At 52.3% G+C, this 20,080-nt stretch overlaps 1 protein-coding gene across 3 annotated transcripts in view; it reads right to left on the reverse strand.

The window, feature by feature from the left end:
• Positions 1–7,039: 7,039 nt before the first annotated feature.
• The window catches only part of DNAJC5 (DnaJ heat shock protein family (Hsp40) member C5), a 34,686-nt gene continuing 21,645 nt past the window's right edge, over positions 7,040–20,080 (reverse strand). For 2 of the 3 annotated variants that reach the window (XM_049869013.1, XM_049869014.1), the window contains exons 2-5: positions 11,875–11,992; positions 10,602–10,815; positions 9,338–9,509; positions 7,040–8,953 (exon numbers count right to left, since the gene is read on the reverse strand). In XM_049869013.1, the coding sequence (XP_049724970.1) occupies positions 8,850–8,953; positions 9,338–9,509; positions 10,602–10,815; positions 11,875–11,981 (597 nt within the window). In that variant the 5' untranslated portion in view covers positions 11,982–11,992 and the 3' untranslated portion in view covers positions 7,040–8,849. Of the gene's footprint in view, positions 8,954–9,194; positions 9,258–9,337; positions 9,510–10,601; positions 10,816–11,874; positions 11,993–20,080 lie in introns of all 3 variants that reach the window. The other variant, XR_007515383.1, reaches the window with a different exon arrangement.

Genomic DNA, 20,080 nt, shown 5'->3' on the forward strand with positions numbered 1-20,080 from the left:
CCTGCCTGTTTCCCATCCAGGCTGAGGTCCCCTAGGCAGAGGGAAGCTCAGGGCCTGGTAATTCTCGGCCACAGGTTACTGGCACTGCGGGTTCTTGGGACCATTTTCTGCCAGCGCCCTGTGGGCTAGAGGAAATGGACCACCTTCCAAACAGCCCTGGGGGAGGGGCTTTCAGCCTTTCGGGAGATGCCCAACGGAGGGATGGGCACCACCTTCCCATTTGAGGAAACAGGGCCAGGATCCAAGGTCCAAGACCTTCCTGATATCAAGTCTCTACATAGCTGCTGGGCACCCTGGGAAGGGGGAGAGGCACTCTTTGCAGGGCATTGGCAGAGACCCCAGGATACTGTGCAAGGCACACTGGCGGCTGGAACAGGGGCTCCTTGGGGCTCACTGGGGCTGGGGGTGTTTACAAAGGAGCATGGTCTGGGAAAGGAGGGGGATGGGATGCAGCCCTGAATGCCCACGCAGGTCCAGAGAGCTGCTGACGCACACTCGGGGTGAGGGTCTTCAGGAGAGGCTGCCTGCTGTGGGCTCCGGCCAGACCTTGGGCAGTGCCTCCAGGACTGTCCGACCTGAGAATGCCAGGCTCCAGGCTCAATCTCAGGTCCGTCAGCCCGAGAGGTGCTGCCCTACCCCGACAGCGACCGCACCACGGCTGGGCTGCCCTACCCCGACAGTGACCGCACCATGGCTGGGCTGCCCAGAAGCGGGCTAGATGCCCCGGCTTGGGCCGGCTGGAGGCCTGGACGCCAGATCGCCAAGGCACACATGGTTGTCACACTGAAGTGGAGGGGGGGGCGGCAGTCACATGTGCCCACTGCACCTGCCCCAGGCAGCTGGGACAGGAAGGGCTGGTAAGAGGGGAGCCACCCAGCCCAGGAAGCACCCCCCCCCCACACCTGGCCCAGTGGCTCCAGCTAGCACCTCAAGTCTTCCAGAAGGAATCTTGGGGAAAGAACCTTCTAGAAAGAAACCTGCAGGAGCAAAGCAAGGCTGGAGGGCCAGAGAGACAACCCTGGGTGTTGGGGGTGGGGGTGATTTGCAGGTTGTGGAAGGTCAAGCTGAGGAGCCCTGAAAGGTTCCAAGCAGATGCATTGTGGGTGGAGGGGGAAAGCGAGGGGTGGTGCCAGGGTCCAAGGATGGGGAGGCATGGCAGGCTGGAGGAGAGCGGGTGGGCTTCTAGTGTGCTTGTGTTGATCCAAGATGGCTCAGGAAGGTCTCAGGGCTGGGAGCAATAGCCACCTCAGCAGGGACATTGCATGGGGAGGTCGGGGTCAGCTGGGGCAAGATCCCTGCCCCTGGTCCCCAGCAGCTCCCAGCTGGGGAACAAGGTGTAAAGTGACCCTCTCCCATCCCACAGAGCTGCGCCCCGAGTTCGGTGCCACGGAGCCGATTGTGGTGGCCTGGGACCCGACCCTCAGGAATAGGGGCGTGAAGGCTGTTGGGAAGGGTTGCGCTAAGAGATCGGAATCCTGGGGGTCTTGGGGTACGTGGCGGAACTGAAGGTGTTGAGCAGGGAAGGGCCCCTCTATAAGCTGGGAGGAGGCTTGGTGCTCGGGACCTGGGGTGGGCAGGACACAGGCGCCACCCAGGCTGCACCTGCCCCCGAGACGCTGCTCCCCGCGAGGGCAGGTCACAGGGGCCGGTGCGCGAACCCCTCCAGGCCTGGTGGCTCTCCCACGCCGGTGGCTCCCAGGTCCTGCCCGGGCTCCTCCCGGAGCCCGGCGTCCTCCATCGCCCTCAGGGTGCACCGTGAAGTCCCGCCCTGGTTTATTGAGCAACAGGAAGTCCCCTCGCGGCCCCCATGCCGGGTTCCCCGACTGCCCCGCCCCACGGCCGTTTGTCCCTGCCTCAGCCGTGGAGACCCACATCGGCGACCGCCCCACCCTCCTCTCCAGCTTCTGGAACGAAACGCTTCAAATGGTGAAGCTGCTGGCGTAGTCCGCGGGGTCCACAGGGCGGGGGCAACTGCCGCGGGACCCTGGGCGGAGAAGGCTCTCGGCGGATCTCCCCGGAGTCCCCGCCCAGGGCGTCTTGGGCTCCAGCGCCGCCTAGCGCCCCGCGGGAGTCCGGGCCCTGCTGGGGACTCCGGGCCGGGCTCCCTGCTCAGGTCTGCCTCCGCTGCCTCGTCCTCCTCCCGCGCTGCGGGGACAAATGTCAGGGTTCCGGCCACCCGCGGAGCCCCGGCTCTCCCAGCACGAAGCCCTTAGTTGAGCGCGCTCCTCGGTGTCAGGTCCGTGGCGCAGCGCTCCGTGTCCCGGGGTCACTGCGCACGCCCGCTGAAGGGAGACCTGCGGCTACGGGCCCCCGCGGAGGCGCCCCGTGCTAGCTCCGCGCGTCCGCTCGTTGTCGCCGCTGGGGCACGGGTCCCCACGGCCAGCTGTGCCCGCAGGCGAGCGAGCGGGTCTCGGGCCCCGGAGCGGAGGCCTGGAGGGCCCCAGCCCTTCACGCGGAGCGTGCCCCTCCCCGGAGCCCCTCCCCGTAAGTCCCGGCCCCGTCGGCCCGTTCCCGTAGTCCTCTCCCATGGCCCCGCCCCTGTGCCGCCCGCGGCCAGGCCCGGGGCCCCTCGCACAGCGGGTGAAGCGAATTTCTCCTCCCGCTCCTCGCAGGGGGCTGTGGAAGGTCTCGGGGAAGCGGGGGGTCTTCCACGCGCAGACGGGCTTCTGGAGCCCATCGCGGCGGGGGGAGACTCTCGGAGGGCGGTGCCGGGCGGGCGGTGCACCGCGTACCCCAGCTCGCCTGGCGACGACTGCCTCCTCCCGCAGGGCCAGCGGAGCGGTAGCAGGACCAGGGGCCAGGGACGCCCGGGACTGGGCACAGAGCGCGAGGGACGCCGGGCGGGCTGTCGGAATCTTCCCAAAGTTCCATTCAGCTTCCTGTCCCCAGTCCCACGGTCTACAGACAAGGGGTGGTGTGTGAGGTCGTGACCGCAAAGGCTCCCGGACCGGGAAGGGGGTGCCCCCAGATGTGCGGGCGTCCCTCTGCACCGCCCCGGGCTTCATTAAGGCTTCCTGTTATTCCCTATGTCTACAAAAAAAAACAAGAACCCCATATTATGAAATATTGAAAATAATGAATCCCATCATGAAAATTCAGAAAAACAATAAGGAAAATCGTCTGCGCTAGAGGGAGTGGGGAGGGGGTTCGCTGTGCACAGGCGGGAAACCGGGAGCCACGGAGCAGCTTGGGGACAGGTGGGAGCGAAAAGCTGTCCAGAACCCCTAAGCCGGGATCCCACTCCTGAGTGTGCGCTCTGGGCAAGTCGGGGGGCGGGGCGGGGCGGCGGGCAGGCACAGGAGGCCCAGGAAGCGGGGCCGCAGGTGGGGCGGGGCTGCGGGGGGCGACAGGGGCGGAGGGCTTGAGGCTGTGGGCCCTTGGGGGGGGGGGGCCACGGGCAGAGCAGGGGGCCGGGAGGGCGGGGGAGCAGGGCCGGGGTCGGCGGGCCCCTGCTCACCGTGACACTGAAAGCCTCTGCCTCGCTGGCGTTCCCGCACGAGCTCAGGCAGCAACTGAACCAACTGCGTGAGACGCGGATGCGCCCACGCGCGTCGTGACGAAGTGGAAGCACCGGCGCTGCGGTTACGCAGACACTGGGCCGAGTTAGAGCCGGGGCTGCTCTATGACGTTTGGGACAGAAGTGACTAGGAGGGGGACAAACGGGCCCTCAGCGCCGTCAGGCACTTTTTCTTTCTTGTATGTAAAGTTCTTAGTTCTTGAGTGTGTGTATGTGGCAGGGGCGGGGTCCTTAGTGTTTTCATGCTGTTCTAATTTTTTCAAAATCGATTTTTAAATTACGTTCAATTTAATTGCTTTTCAGCTCCCAACCTTTCTGCGCGACCAAGGGTGCAGGAGCCAGAAGGCACGACCCTCCTGTCCGGTGGCTGCTGACACTTCTGTAGGAGGCTGGCTGGCGCTTTGCTGAGGGACATTTCCTCACGAGGATATAAGAGTGACACCTCCATTCCAGGCCGGGCAGTCTGGGGTTCCCTCCTGCCTAAACCGGCTGCTCTGGCAGGTCCACCCTCCGGGACAACCCCCTCTCCCCCCATGGTGCCTCCTCAGGATCCAGACCAAAACCCGGCGCTTGACCCAGAGCTGGGAAAAGAGAGGCCCACGCCGGGTCAGAGGTGGGGCTCTGGCCGGCCCAGGCACCCCTGCCCGCACCCCCCCATCCCCCGCTGTGAAGGGGCTGTGACTCCGGAGGACAGCGCCTGTGGTGCCGTCGAGGTTGTGTTGGTACAGGGCAGGCTGGCCCTGCCCGCATCACCACCTGCCACCAGCCCCCGGCTAGGCCCACGTGCCCAAGGCTCATGAAGTGGATGGGCAGCAGGGATACGGGGGTCCCGGACAGCACAGCCCTGCCTTGCCAACACAGAGCCCAGCAGGGATGGTCACAGCTGGGCAGGACAGAGAGGGTGGCGGGGGGCGCCAGGAGGAGTTGGCAGTGGCCAGCCGGGTGGGGACAGTGGCACCAAGGGTGGCGGCCACTGGCTTGGCTTGGGCCATCCAGGCCATGGGACTTCCATGTGGCCAGGGAAGATGGCATAGGGAGGGAAGGACTTCAGGCCAAGAGCGCCAGGGCCCAGCACCAGGGGCAAGGCCTGTCCCAAGAGCGCTCACAACCCGAAATCCGAGGTGGGAACGCACAGGATCTCACAGACAACCAACTCCCTATGCTCCTGCCGGCAGGGGGCGCCTATCCTCACTTGGGCCAGGTGGCTGGAAGCGAGGCCCCAGATCCCGGAGCTGGGCCTTCCTGGTTGTACCACCCACGCAGAGGTCTGTCTGCAGCGAAGATGCTGCTTTTATTTCAGGCGGACTTTCAGACACGCAGACCAGGCCCATGGGATCCCCGTGTGTCCCCCTGCTGGGCCCTTCCACATGGCACAGGTGCCCCACAAGCCCCACCATGGCCACCTCGGGGACTCAGAGACAGGTGTCAGGTCTGTGCAGACAGCTGCCCCAGGGACAGTTTAAATTTTAAAAACGATATGTTTATTTCAGTGTAAATGTCCTTCCCTCATCTGGGTTGGAACAGCACCCCATTGTCTAAGATTGCAAAATCTACCAAGAGGTGCTGCTATAGGACCCCAGTTCACTGCTTTCCTGGTGAAGGGTATGCAGCACCTGGTCCCCTTCCCAGGGTGGCCTGGCTCCTGGTCCCCTCCCTGGCCAGCTCGACCCCTGGTCCCATCCCAGAGACCCTCCCTGGACTGGCGCAGTCCCTCAATCCCTCCCTGAGTTCTAGAATAGCAAATCCAGTCACTGACTGCATCTGACCTTGAAAAGTTGGATTTAAGGCTTAAAGGAAGGGACAGTTTTGCAGCTGTGTCCTCATCTCCACAGGGAGCCACACAATGGTCAGGGGAGCATGGCAGAGCCCCTAGGGGTGGGCATGGCAACCCTCTGAGCACCACAGCCTTGGGGTATGTGCACAGCCCGTTGCCGCCACCATGGGGAGAAGCAGGGCAGCTGGGGCTGCCCCCAAGCATCCTGGCCGCCCTCCCTGGCCAACTAGAGGCTGTGCCTCTCCGGACGGCCAGGAGGAAACTAGAAGAGCAGTCCAGGGCCAGCTTTATGGGGCATATTGGTCACCAAAAAGACAGCAGTAAAAGGACCTACTGCACACAAACATGTGCATGTGTGTACAGATGGGGGTGCCCACACTGCTCATGGATAGCAGAGCCCGCAGGAGATGACAGACAAAACTGCCCGGGACACGTCTGCAGGCTCACAGTTCTGAGTGCCCTCTGCCTTCCCTACCCACCCCTCAGCACCCGTTTCTGGTGAAAGCGGCTACACCATGCAGCCCTGGTGGGCAGTGTCAATGGCCTCAAGCCTCCTTTCGGATGGAGGATGCCTCCCAGGCTGCCCTGCGCCAGCTGATGGGGCACAGGAGCCCTGGGCATGCTGTGTGACACTTGGGATCAGTATTTGACTGTTGGGTGTTGACAGGCCTCTGGACTCCTGCCAGGCCCGGGTTCAGTGCTTCCTTCACTAACAGGCCCTGGCTGGCTGCTGGCTACATGGACCCAATCCCAGAGCCCAGGGAGGCTCGCTCGCACACGGGGCAGTGATGTCTAAACCAGTTTTAAAATAAAATCTGGACAAGCAGACCCTGAGGACTGCAAATGGACTGCACAGCAGTAGCTCCCGAGAGCAGACCTGCCCCAGGGACACACATGCTCCGGGTGCCCACTGGGGCTGACCCGGCATCTCCTTGGTGACAGCCCGAAGCTCCATTGACAGAACCATCTCTGACGATGGCCACACTCTTGAGCTGTGGATCCAGCACTAGGAATGGCCACAGGTGGCAGGCCGTGGGTTGAGGGGCTATTGACACTGTGCCAGCAGGCAGGGGTCATTGGGACAGCTGTAGCGGTTGTTCCCATGTTAGCACACCTGCAGGTGGGGCTCCGTCTGCCCTTGGCCCCCAGCTCTGCTGCTGCTCGTTTTCAGCTGAGACGAAGGGAGCACAGCTGCTGTCCGTGAGAAGAGGAGAGAAGCAGGCTGGGTACATGTCCTCCTTGACCCAGGCTGAGCATCAAAAGCTAACACAGAGCACTGCCTAGAGAGGGCTGTCCCGGAATCAGCAGAGCGGCACTTCCAAGGGAACTCCTCAGCAGCAGCTGACGGCACTCCAGGCTGACCTCCACCACGAAGCCCTCGCCCCCCGCAGGCCCTCGCTTCCCAGGGGGTCCCGGCTGCCAGCGGCCTCGCCCCCCACAGCCCCTCGCTTCCCAGGGGGTCCCGGATGCCGGCGGCCTCGCCCCCCGCAGCCCCTCGCTTCCCAGGGGGTCCCGGATGCCGGCGGCCTTGGGCAACAAGAGCAAGTGGTCGTAGTCGTCATCATCATTTATTTAGTTTTTACAAATTCTACAGAGAAGGACCTGGACCGACACACTCCACGCCTGCTCCCATAAAAGGCAGGGATGCTAAGGAGCGTGGATGGAACTCTGACTGGGACTCACTTTGACACACGAGAAAAGGGCTAAGTTCCCACCAGAGCTGCCAGTGGATAGGACTGGGCGGAGCAGATGTGGCGGAGGGTGGGGGCAGGGGGTGGGGGGACGTGGAGATCCAGACCCCACAGGGCCAGGACCCCCTGGGCACAGACCCCCGGGCAGCAGTCCTACCGTCTTTGCTGCAGTGTGGCTTTCTACCTCACAGGGAACTCAAGTCTAAGTCTGAACTTGGTTCCTGGCCATTCTGGGGAAAAGAAACTCACTCAACTAAGTTATTTCCAGAGATGTTACATGGGCTTATCACAGCACACATCTCAAGCCAAATTCTTTGTGGTGGTTGTGTTTGGAATTGGCACACAGGGTCACTCTACCGTCTCCCTTCTTTCCTGTCTCCAGGTGGGCCAAGCATGCTGCCATCAGGATGGACTTTTCCTCCTCGGGAGGTCTGAATTTGACAAAACTGTCCCAATTTAATATTGTAGTGTGTATCTTCCTTCTCGCTGAATGTCTTCATGATCATTTTAATGAGCAAAAACTAAAGCACAGTGGGACAGACAAGTGCACCCAGGCCCAGTATGCACAGCCCTGTGCCATCTGCAGTGTCACCACCGCCGAGGCAGCTCTGCCAGACACCCCCGGGTGCCTCTGTGCCAAGACCCTGGCTGTCTTCACATCACTGTCTTTTTGGCCATTTCCTGGTTGGGTCAAGCTAACCCTCTCCAGGCCCTGGGCGGGCAGGTGAAGGTGGAGGGGGGCGGGCAGGCAGCGGGCTTCAGGGGCAGGTACTCCAGCACATGCGAGCCGGAGTGCAAGAAGGCGTCCTCTGAGGGTGCCACAAGCACATCTCAGAACCCACAACCCGTGTTCCCTCAGTGCCTGGTGGTCAGGGTCACTGGCCACACTGGGGACACACGGAGGAGGGGAGGGCTCCTGCTGGAGATGGGTGCGGTGGCGAAGCGGGGTGGGTGGGCAGGCCTGGGGCACCCTGCCTTCATTCCCAAGGCCTATGAAACCCGAAACCCTGAAAGCTCAGCCCACCCAATCCTGGTGAGCTGGGGCTGGTGCTACCACTGTGGTTCTTGAAGGTCCAGAAAATTACAAAAGTACAGGGGCTTGAAGGAATGTGGAGTGGACTGTGCAGGGAGGATTGTGGAATGTGGCCGCCACCCCACCTGATGGGCACCCACCTGCCCCGCTGGGGGTGGGGAGGAGGGGTGGAAAACACAGCACAGGCGAGGGGACATCCAGAGGGACAGGAACCTCAGAGTCGCTGAGACACAGAAGCTACAGCCACAAACACAGGGCGAAGAATTGGGTTTCAACATCAAGAGGGACTCTCCTAGGCTTTCCACACAACTTCACCCACGGGAGCCTGACCACAGGTGCAGTAAACAAAGGTGAGCAGGTCCTGTGCAAACTGCCCGACACAGACACGGGGCATGGGGGCCTCACTGTCCAGTGCTCAGGGGCTAGGGTGGAGCCGGGCGAGGGCGCGTGGCCCCAGGGAGGAGGGGGTCTCCCCGGAGCCAGGCCGAGCCGCCGGGCTGGTTCCAGTGCTCAGAACACAGGAGGTACCACTGCGGGGCTGACACGGGACCCCCCACGACACGGACAGATACGAACATCACCCCATACATGCTATTGAAGAGGAAAGAGAGAGGAAGAGGAAGACCGTAGCGAAACTGCTTTAAATACTGCATGCTACGCACGTCACGAGTCAGGGTACGGTGGGTGGGGCGCCGGGCGGGTGGGCGGGAGGTGCCAGGCACCCGGGGGGGCACTGCCCTCCCCCACCAGGGTGCGCCCGCTCTGCCCTACAGTCTGTGGTCTAGGTGGGGGCGGCCGTGTGCGCTGCTCCGTCTACTCGCAGCAGTCGCAGACTTAGTTAAACCCGTCAGTATGGTAGCTGGGGTGGGAGTCGGCCGTGAGCTGGGTGGTCTCCGTGGCGGACGCGGGCTGGATCACGACGGGCGTGTCTGTGGCCTCTGAAAAGCAAGCACCGCACGCTCAGCGCACGAGGTGCCGCTGTGAGCACCGGCACTGGCCCCTCGCGGCTCTGCAGCCAGGGCGGCTGCGGGACGGCGTCCGACGTGGGGCTCTCGGCTCGCCTCCGCCCGGCGCGCCTGCCCAGCAGCCTCCCTCCCCGCCCGCCCGCTGCCCCGCCGGCCAGGCCGTCGCAAGGCTCCGCGCAGTCTAGGCGGGGACCGCTCGGCGAGTCCCGTTTACCTCCGGCGTCCGCGCACTCGCCAGCCGCCACCACAAACACGCCGGCACAGGCTCAGTGCCCTCCTGTTTGACGAGACAGGGCGATGCGCTCAGGGCTCCTCCAGGGGCCCCGCGCACTCACCCCGCGCGGGCGGCGCACTCACCCCGCTCGTCCGACCGCAGCTGCGCCTCCAGGTCCTCGGGCGACACGTAGACCTCGGCCTCCTCGCCCTCGGGCGGCCGCGGCTTGCACTTGCCACAACAGCAGTTGAAGCAGCAGCACAGGCAGCAGCAGCAGTAGCAGCAGGTGAGCAGCCCGCAGAAGACGAAGAGGGCCTGCGGGAGGGGGGAGAGGGTCGGCTGCGGCCCGGGGGGGGGGGGCGGGAGAGGGTCGGCTGGGCCCGAGGGAGGGGCGGAGAGGGTCGGCTGGGCCCGAGGGAGGGGCGGAGAGGGTCGGCTGCGGCCCGGGGGGGGGGCGGAGAGGGTCGGCTGGGCCCGAGGGAGGGGCGGAGAGGGTCGGCTGCGGCCCGGGGGGGGGGGGCGGAGAGGGTCGGCTGGGCCCGAGGGAGGGGCGGAGAGGGTCGGCTGGGCCCGAGGGAGGGGCGGAGAGGGTCGGCTGCGGCCCGGGGGGGGGGGGCGGAGAGGGTCGGCTGGGCCCGAGGGAGGGGCGGAGAGGGTCGGCTGCGGCCCGGGGGGGGGGGGGCGGAGAGGGTCGGCTGGGCCCGAGGGAGGGGCGGAGAGGGTCGGCTGGGCCCGAGGGAGGGGCGGAGAGGGTCGGCTGGGCCCGAGGGAGGGGCGGAGAGGGTCGGCTGGGCCCGGGTGGGCGCCGCACGGCAGGGACGCCTCCTACGCCCACCCCGTCTAGGCCCTGAAGCTCCCCGAGGAAGAGCGGGGTGGGCGTGCTACACAGGCCGAGTCCGCCTTTTGAGACCAAGTACAGAGAAAGGAGAGGGAAGGCAGGACAGGCAGAAAGAGATGGGTTGTTTAAAGAAACGAATTTCTATAAAGGCGGGGATGAGGACTGACAGGCAAACTTGCCAAAAACGGGCTTCCCTATAGCTAAAAGGCCACAGATCATTCAAGCCTTATATGTAACAGACGTGTGGGATAAATTAAAGACAGTAAATGAAGAAATGTTGATTAAAAAAAAAAAAAAAAAGAATGGAAGTCAAATGTTTCTGAAGTCAGATTTCAAATAAATCTTCCCTAAAAACAAAAATCTGACACTGCATGACAGGTTATCTTCCTATCTCTGCACTTCTAGGGACCTTAGCCCTCCACATGAAGACATGGCATCCCCCCTGGTCTGCAAAGTCCCGCTAGGCCATCCTGAGTGCTGGGCTGGCGCTGGCTGCAGTCCCTGCGCAGAAACCAGGCCCACGTGCGCACCGTGGCTGACCAGGCCCTTCACACATGCCCTCCCCTCACCTTGGCCCACCAACTGGAGAGCACGAAGTAGGTGTTCACGTTCTCCTCGCCAAACTGCTCAGCTACATAGAGGCCCAGGGAGCCATACTTGTCATAGATGTTCCTTTTTGTGGCATCTGTGAGGATCGCATGGGCATTGTTGATCTCCTTGAATTTGTCCGCAGCCTCTGGGTTATCAGGGTTCTTGTCAGGGTGATACTTCAAGGCAAGTTTCCTGCAAAACAAAACCATCTCCTGGTTTTAAACTTGGTCTCGAGTTTCACGCCCACCACTGGTCAGGGTCCAACGGAAGGAATGCTTACCCGTTACCAGCTCGCTCTCCCCAACTGCTTCCCAACTTTGCACAGAACTTCAGAATGTCGGAATCAGAAGAAATCACACAACCTTACTGCTCAACAGAGGCAGAGTGGAAGCCTGTGCGGTCACAGGCCCTGGGCAGCCCTAGGGTGAGGACGGACTGGCTACATGAGCAGCTGACCAGGTACAGCCGGCAAGGACCACGTTCATGAACTTTCAATGGGTGAAGGCCCACCCTGCTGCGACCTCTATGCCTGTCTGACTCCCTCAATGGAGGTGCGAGGATGACACTAATGTTTGTTTAGTACGACTCTGAGGACGCACCAGGAGGACTATTTGAAATGTCTGGGTTAAATGATGGTGAACGTCTCTCAGGACTAAGTGAAGAGAACCTAAGAGTTAAGTTGCTTCAAGTTCAGTTGAGGCTACAGCAGAGTGAATATGATCTGTTATCATTGTGCTAAAACAAGAAAATCATTCGAATCTTCCCAGAGCTTTGTCTGAAGCCATGGGGTCTCCACACAAGTTCAGACCCTAACTTCCCTGCAGAAGTGGTTGTTCTAGTTAAGACAGTTTGTAACATCTACAGAGTGCTGGAGCCCCGGCAGCAGAGTGGTTAAGAGCCTGGCTGCTAACCAAAAGGTCAGCCGTCCAAATCCACCAGCTGCTCCTTGGAAACACTCTGGGGCAGTTCTACTCTGTCCTACAGGGTTGCTATGAGTGGGACCAACTCCACAGCACCTAACAATAACAACAAAGTTATTTTTTTTATTGTTGCAGAGAAAAAAACTAAGACTGTAACAATTTTATGCTATAAGAAGCATACTACAAGTACAAACACTCAACAGAACTGTTACCATTTAACTATGAGTTGGTCAGGACAAATATGAGCACAATGTTTCCTGGTAAAACAGACCAAACCACACCAGGGGCAGGTGTGGTCTCCTGGGAGGTGGGGCTATGCTTGTCACCTTACCGATAGGACTTCTTAATGTCATCCGAGGTCGCGTTCTTGTCTAGCCCCAGCACATGGTACAGCGACTCCCCAGAGGTGGAGAGAGAGCGCTGCCTCTGGTCGGCCATATTAAGCTAATCTATAAGACAAAAAGGGAGGCATCAACAAGAGTAGACCAGAATTCTGCATGTGAAGCTGACGGATTTTCAGGTGCTGTCTTGTGGGGTTTATAAGGTACTAGACATGGTATACCTGGCACTACAGCACAAAGGGTCTGTCTGGGGCAAAGTCTCTGCATTCTCCTGAAGTGCTACAATATTGCTACCCCAAGTAGTCTGTGAAAACTTAGAGATGTATGTTGTAATCCCTAGAGTAACCATTACATAAAAAAATGCAAAGAGGTATAGCTAAAAAGCTAAGAGAAAAATTAAAATGAAACTCTTAAAAATATTCAATGATGCAAAGGGAGGAAAGGGAAAAGGAGAAGAAACCCTGAGGGAACAAGCAGAAAGGAAGTGATAAATTACAAGACCTAAACCTAATCATAGCAATAATTCAATGTCAGCGGACTAAAGGCTCCAATTACAAGGCAGAGATAATCGGAATGGGTAAAACTGCTGTCTACGAGAGACACTTTAAAGACAGAGCTTCCAAACACATGAGGCAAAAAGAGATCAAAGGAGAAAGAGGCAACTCCACAAGCAGAGAAAATTTTAACACCCCTATCTCATAAATAAATAAATAAAAGACCAAAATGGATGTCAGAAGAGACTCTGAAACTTGCTTTTGGATGTTGAGTAGCTAAAGTGAAAGGAAGAAACGATGAAGTAAAAGAGTTGAACAGAAGATTTCAAAGGACAGCTCAAGAAGAAAGATGAAGTATTATAATGACATATGCAAAGACCTAGAGATGGAAAACCAAAAGGAAAGAACACACTCTGTATTTCTCAAGCTGAAAGAACTGAAGAAAAAATTCAAACCTCGAGTTGCAATATTGAAGGATTCTACAGGGAAGATATTAATCTTTCAAAAGAAGATGAAAAGAATACACAGTCACTGTACCAAAAAGAACTGGTCGACGTTCAACCGTTTTAAGAGGCACCATATGAGCAGGAACCAATGGTACTGAAGGAAGAAGTCCAAGCTGCACTGAAGGCATTGGTGAAAAACAAGGCTCCAGGAATTGATGGAATACCAGTTGACATGTTTCGACAAACAGATGCAGCACTGGAAGCGCTCACTTGTCTTTGCCAAGAAACTTGGAAGACAGCTACCTGGCCCACAGACTGGAAGAGATCTGTATTTATGCCTATTCCCAAGAAAGGTGATCACACCAAATGTGGGAATTATCGAACAGTATCATTAATATCACATGCAAGTAAAATTCTGCTGAAGATCATTCAAAAGTGGCTGCAGCAGTGTATCGACAGGGAACTGCCAGAAAATCAAGCTGGATTCAGAAGAGAATGTGGAACCAGGGATATCACTGCTGATGTCAGATGGATCCTGGCTGAACGCAAAGAATACCAGAAAGATGTTTACCTGTGTTTTATTGACCGCACAAAGGCATTCGACTCTGTGGATCATAACAAATTATGGATAACATTTCAAAGAATGGGAATCCCAGAACACTTAATTGTGCTCATGAGGAACCTGTACATAGATCAAGAAGCAGTCTTTCAAACAGAAAAAGGGGATACTGCCTGGTTTCAAGTCAGGAAAGGTGGGCATCAGGGTTGTATCCCTTCACCATACTTATTTGATCTCTATGCAGAGCAAATAATCCAAGAAACTGGACTATGTGAAGAAGACCGGGGCATCAGGATTGGAGGAAGACTCATTAACAACCTGCGTTACGCAGATGACACAACCTCGCTTGCTGAAAGTGAAGAGGACTTGAAGCACTTACTGATGAAGATCAAAGACCACAGCCTTCAGTATGGATGACACCTCAACATAAAGAAAACAAAAATCCTCACAACTGGACCAATGAGCAACATCATGATAAACAGGGAAAAGACTGAAGTTGTCAAGGATTTCATTCTACTCAGAGTCACAATCAGCACCCATGGGAGCAGCAGTCAGGAAATGAGAAGGTGCACTGCATTAGGCAAAGTGCTGCAAAGGACCTCTTCAAAGTGTTGAAGAGCAAAGATTTCACTTTGAAGACTAAGGTGCACCTGACCCAAGCCATGGTGTTTTCAGTCACCTCCTATTCATGTGAAAGCTGGACAGTGAATAAAGAAGACCGAAGAAGACCTGACACCTTTGAATTGTGGTGCTGGAGAAGAAAATTGAATATACCATGGACTGCCAAAAGAACGAACAAATCTGTCTTAGAAGTAGTACAACCAGAATGCTTCCTAGAAGCAAGGATGGCGAGACTACGTCTCACACACTTGGGACATGTTGTCAGGAGGAATCAGTCCCTGGAGAAAGACCCATGCTTGGTAAAGTAGAGGGTCAGTGAAAAAGAGGAAGACCCTCAGTGAGATGGATTGACACAGTGGATGCAACAATGGGCTTAAACATAACAATGATTGTGATGATGGCACAGGACTGGGCAGTGTTTTGCTCTGTTGTACACAGTGTTGCCATGAGTTGGAACTGACTTGATGGCACCTAAAAACAACAAATCCCAGAAATTGACAGAATAGTTTTAAAAAATGCATCCAAGTATTTACGATTTAAGCAACACTACCAACCACCATGACCTAACTGATACTGACAGAATACCTAACAATGTAGAATGTGTATTCTTTTCAAGTGTATATGGTACTTTCACCAAGACGTGCCACATGTTGGGTCTTAAAACAAGTTTCCATAAACTTAAATGGGTTGAAATCATACACAATATGTTCTCTAACCTTAATAGAATTAAATTAGAAATCCAACAGTTATGGAGGAAAGCCTCAACTGTTTAATAATAAACAACACACTTCTATATAAAATGAAGATCAAAGAAGAAATTACAAGGAAAATTTGAAAGTATTTTAAATTGAATAATAATGAAAATGGAGCCCTGGTGGTGCAGTGGTTAAGAGCTTGGCTGCCAACCAAAAGGTCGGCAGTTCGAATCCACCAGCAGCTCCTTGGAAACACTACTGGGCAGCTCTACTCTGTCCAATAGGTCTGCTATAAGTCAGAATCGACTTGACAGCACACAAAAACAATAATGAAAATACAACATATTTAAATTTGTGGAATGTGGCTAAAGCATGTATTGGTTTAAAAATACTTATATCAGAAAAGACTAAAAGAAAAAAAAAAAAAAAAACCCATTGCTGCTGAGTCGATTCTGACTCATAGTGACCCTATGAGACAGAGTAAAACTGCCCCATAGGGTTTCCAAGGAGCGGCAGGTGGATTTGAACTGCCAACCATTTAGTTAGCAGCCATAGCTCTTAACCACTGCACCACCAGGGCTCCATCAGAAAAGAAGAGAGGTATAAAATTAAGACCTAAGGTTCTACCTTATGAAGCTAAAAGAGTAGCCCAATATACATGGAAGGACTAATAAAGAGCAGAAATCAGTGAACTAGAAAACAATAATTTTAACAAAGCCAAAAGTTGATTTTTGAGAACAACAAAATTGATAAACAATAACCAGACTGACCAAGAAATAAAGACAGCTCAAATCACCCTAATCAGCAACAAGACAGAGGTTCATCTCCTACAGGCATGAAATAGATAAAAAGATAATAATGTTATGAACAGCTTTATGTCAAGAAATAGGAGAAGTCAGATGACTTGGACAAACGCTTTGAAAAATAAAACTTACCCAAATTGATGCAAGATGAAACAGAAAATCTAAACAGGCCTATATCTGTTAAGGAAATTGAATGTGTATTAAACATGAACAAAAAACGGTCCGACAAAGAAAATTCCCGGGTGAGATGGCTTTTCTACCAAACATTCAAGGAAAAATGACATTAATCTTAAACAAATGCCTTCAGAAACAGGAGAGAACTCTTATCAACTCATTTTTTTGAGGCCAGCATAATGCTGACACCAAAACATGACAGACATGACCAAAAAAAAAAAATCCTCATGATCATAGATACAAAATATTCACAACAAATTACTAGCAAATCAAATCTAAGAGTATACAAAAAGTTATATACATCACGATCAAATAGAAATTATTCCAGGAATGCCAGGTTGATTTAACATTTCAAAATAAATCAATATAATTCACTACATTAACAGAATAAAGATAAACCAAATGATCATCTCAACAGATACATTTGATAAAATTCAGCATTAATGCATGATAACAAAAACAAAAACTCAGCAAATTAGGAATAGAAGGGAACTTGCTCATTCTGATATGGGGTACCTATGAAATGTGCTAAAAGTAAAAAATAATGTCAATCAAGAATTGTACGTCCAAAGTAGAAAAACATACCTTGCTCATGGATAGGAAGACTCAACATTGTGAAAATGTCCATTCTACCCAAAGCAATCTATAGATACAATGCAATCTGGATCCAAATTCCAATGGCGTTTTTTAATGAAATGGAGAAAAAAACTACCAACTTCATATGGAAAGGGAAGAGGCCCCAGATAAGTAAAGCATTAGTGAAAAAGAACAACAAAGCAGGAGGCCTCACACTGCCTGATTTTAGAACCTATTATACTGCCACAGTAGTCAACACAGCCTGGTACTGGTATAACAGATACATAGACCAATGGAACAGAACTGAGAATCCAGATATAAATTCATCCACCTATGAGCAGATGATATTTGACAAATGCTCAAAGTCCATTAAATGGGGAAAAGACAGTCTCTAACAAACAGTGCTAGCATAACTGAATATCCATCTGCAAAAAAATGAAACAAAATCGATACCTCACACCATACACAAAAACTAACTCAAAATGGATCAAAGGCCTAAATATAAAATCTAAAATGATAAGGATCATAGAAGAAAAAATAGGGACAATGCTAGGAGCCCTTATACATGGCATAAACAGTATACAAAACATTACTAGCAATGCACAAACACCAGAAGAGAAACTAGATAACTGGGAGCTCCTAAAAATCAAACAGTTATGCTCATCCAAAGATTTCATCAAAAGGGTAAAAAGACAACCTACAGACTGGGGAAAATTTCTGGCTACAACAAATCTGATCAGCATCTAATCTCTAAAATCTACAACATACCGCAAAACTTCAACAACAAAAAGACAAATAACCTAATTAAAAAATGGCCAAAGGATATAAACAGGCACTTCACCAAAGAAGACACTCAGGCGGCTAACAGATACATGAAGAAATGCTCATGACCATTAGCCATTAGAGAAATGCAAATCAAAAGTACAATGAGATTACCATCTCATCCCAATAAGGCTGGGACTAATCCAAAAAACGCAAAATAATAAATGCTGGAGAGGTTGTGGAAAGACTGGAACACTTATACACTGCTGGTGGGAATGTAAAATGGTACAACCCCTTTGGAAATTGATTTGATGCTTCCTTAAAAAGCTAGAAATAGAACTACCATACAACCCAGCAATCCCACTCCTTGGAATATACCCTAGAGAAATAAGAGCTTTCACACGAATAGATACATGCATACCCATGTTCATTGCAGCAGCACTGTTTACAACAGCAAAAAGATGGAAAAAAACAAGGTGCCCATCAATGGATGAATGGATAAACAAATTATGGTATATTCACACAATGGAATGATAAAGAACAATGATATATCTGTGAAACATTTCATAACATGGAGGAATCTGGAAGGCATTATGCTGAGTGAAATTAGTCACAAAAAGACAAATATTGTATGAGACCACTATTATAAGAACTCAAGAAAAGGTTTAAACACCGAAGAAAACATTACTTGATGGTTATGAGGGTAGGGAGGGAGGGATGGGGTATTTACTAATCAGAGAGTAGACAAGAATTATTTTAGGCGAAAGGAAGGACAACACACAATACAAGGGAAGTCAGCCAAAAGCTAAGAAGTTTCCTGAATACAACCAAACACTTTGAAGGACACAGTAGCAGGGGCAGGGTCTGGGGACCATGGTTTCAGGGGACATCTAGGTCAATTGGCATAACAAAGTATATTAAGAAAATGATCCATATCCCACTTTGGTGAGTGGCGTCTGGGGTCTTAAATGCTAGCAAGCGGCCATCTAAGATGCATCAATTGGTCTCAACCCACCTGGAGCAAAGGAAAATGAAGAACACCAAAGACACAAGGAAAATATAAGCCCAAGAGAAAGACAGGGCCACATAAACCAGTCTGAGACTGGAAGAACTAGATGGTAGCCGGCTATTGTCAATGACTGCCCTGACAGGGAACACAACAGAGAATCCCTGAAGAAGCAGGAGAAAAGTAGAATGCAGACCTCAAATTCTAGTAAAAATACCAGACTTAATAGTCTGACTGAGACTGGAGGAACCCCAGAGGTCATGGCCCCCGGACTCTCTATTAGCCCAAAGCCAACTCTTCAGACAAAGATTAGACTGGACTATAAGACATAAAATGATACTGGTGAGAAGTGTAATTCTTAGCTCAAGTAGACACATGAGACTATGTAGGCAGCTCCTGTCTGGAGGTGAGATGGGAAGTCAGAGAGGGACAGGAGCTGGTTGAATGGACACAGAAAACACAGGGTGGAAAGAAGGAGTGTGCTGTCACATTGTAGGGAGAGCAACTAGGGTCATGTAACAACGTGTGTACAAGTTTTTGTGTGAGAAACTGACTTGAATTGTAGACTTTCCCTTAAAAGCACAATTAAAAAAAAAAAAAAAGAATTGTATATCCACATATAGAACACTCCACCCAACAGCTGCAAAGTACACATTCTTTTCTAACGCACATAGAACGTTTCCTAGAACAGACCACATCTTAGGCCACAGAGCAACGCTCAACAAAATCCAAAACACTGAAATAATACAAAGTATTTTCTCTGACCACAATGCCATCAAGGCAGAAATTAACAACAGGAAGAGCAAGTAAAAAAAAAAAAAAAAAATCAATTACATGGAAACTGAATAACACCCTGCTTAAAAACCACTGGGTAATAGAAGAAATCAGAGATGGAATTAAAAAACTCCTAGAATCAAATGAGAATGAAAACACATCATACCAAAACCTTTGGCACACAGCAAAGTCAGTCCTCAGAGGTCAATTTATAGCAATAGATGCACACATCAAAAAAGAAAGGGACAAAATTAAAACATTAGCTACACAACTTGAACAAATAGAAACAAAACAGGAAAAGAAGCCCACAGCCACCAGAAGAAAGGAAATAATAAAGATCAGAGCAGAAATAAATGAAATAGAGAATAGAAAAAGAGAAAGAACCAACAAAACCAAATGTTGGTTCTTTGAAAGGATCAAACCACTGGCCAAACTGACAAAACCAAAAACGAGAGGGCGCAAATAACCCAAATAAGAAACAAAATGGGGGACATACAACAGACTCAACTGAAATAAAAAGGATCACAACAGAGTATTATGAAAAACTACACTCCAACAAATTTCAAATCCTAGAGGAAATGGACAAATTTCTAGAAACACACTACGTACCCAAAGTAACACAAAACGATATTGCAAATCTGAACAGACCCATGACAAGAGATTGAAAAGGTAATGAAAAAAAGTCCCAACAACAACAACAACAAAAACTCTGGCCCAGATGGCTTCACTGGAGAATTCTACCAAACATTCAAAGAGCTTACTCCAGTAGTACTCAAACTATTTCAGAACACAGAAAAGGAAGTGATAGTTCTGAATTCATTCTATGAAGCCAGGATAACCCTGATACCAAAACCAGGCAAAGATACCACACACACAAAAAAATTACAGACCAATATCTCTCACAAATATAGACGCAAAAATTCTCAACAAAATCCTAGCCAATAGAATTCAGCATCATATCAAAAAAATCATACACCATGACCAGGCAGGATTCATACCAAGTATACAAGGATGGTTGAACATTAGAAAATCAATCAACATAATCCACCACATAAATAAAAGGAAAGAAGAGAATCACATGATCATCTCAATTAACGCAGAAAAAGCATTCGACAAAATCCAACACCCATTCCTGATAAAAACTCTAAAAAAAAAAAAAAAAGGCATAGAAGGGAAATTTCTCGACATAATAAAGGGGATCCACGCAAAACCAACAGCCAACATCATTCTTAATGGAGAGAAGCTGAAAACATTCCCCTTGAGAACAGGAACAAGACAAGGATGCC

Source organism: Elephas maximus, chromosome 25 (genome assembly GCF_024166365.1).
Source record: "Elephas maximus indicus isolate mEleMax1 chromosome 25, mEleMax1 primary haplotype, whole genome shotgun sequence".
NCBI classification, from domain to species: Eukaryota; Metazoa; Chordata; class Mammalia; order Proboscidea; family Elephantidae; genus Elephas; species Elephas maximus.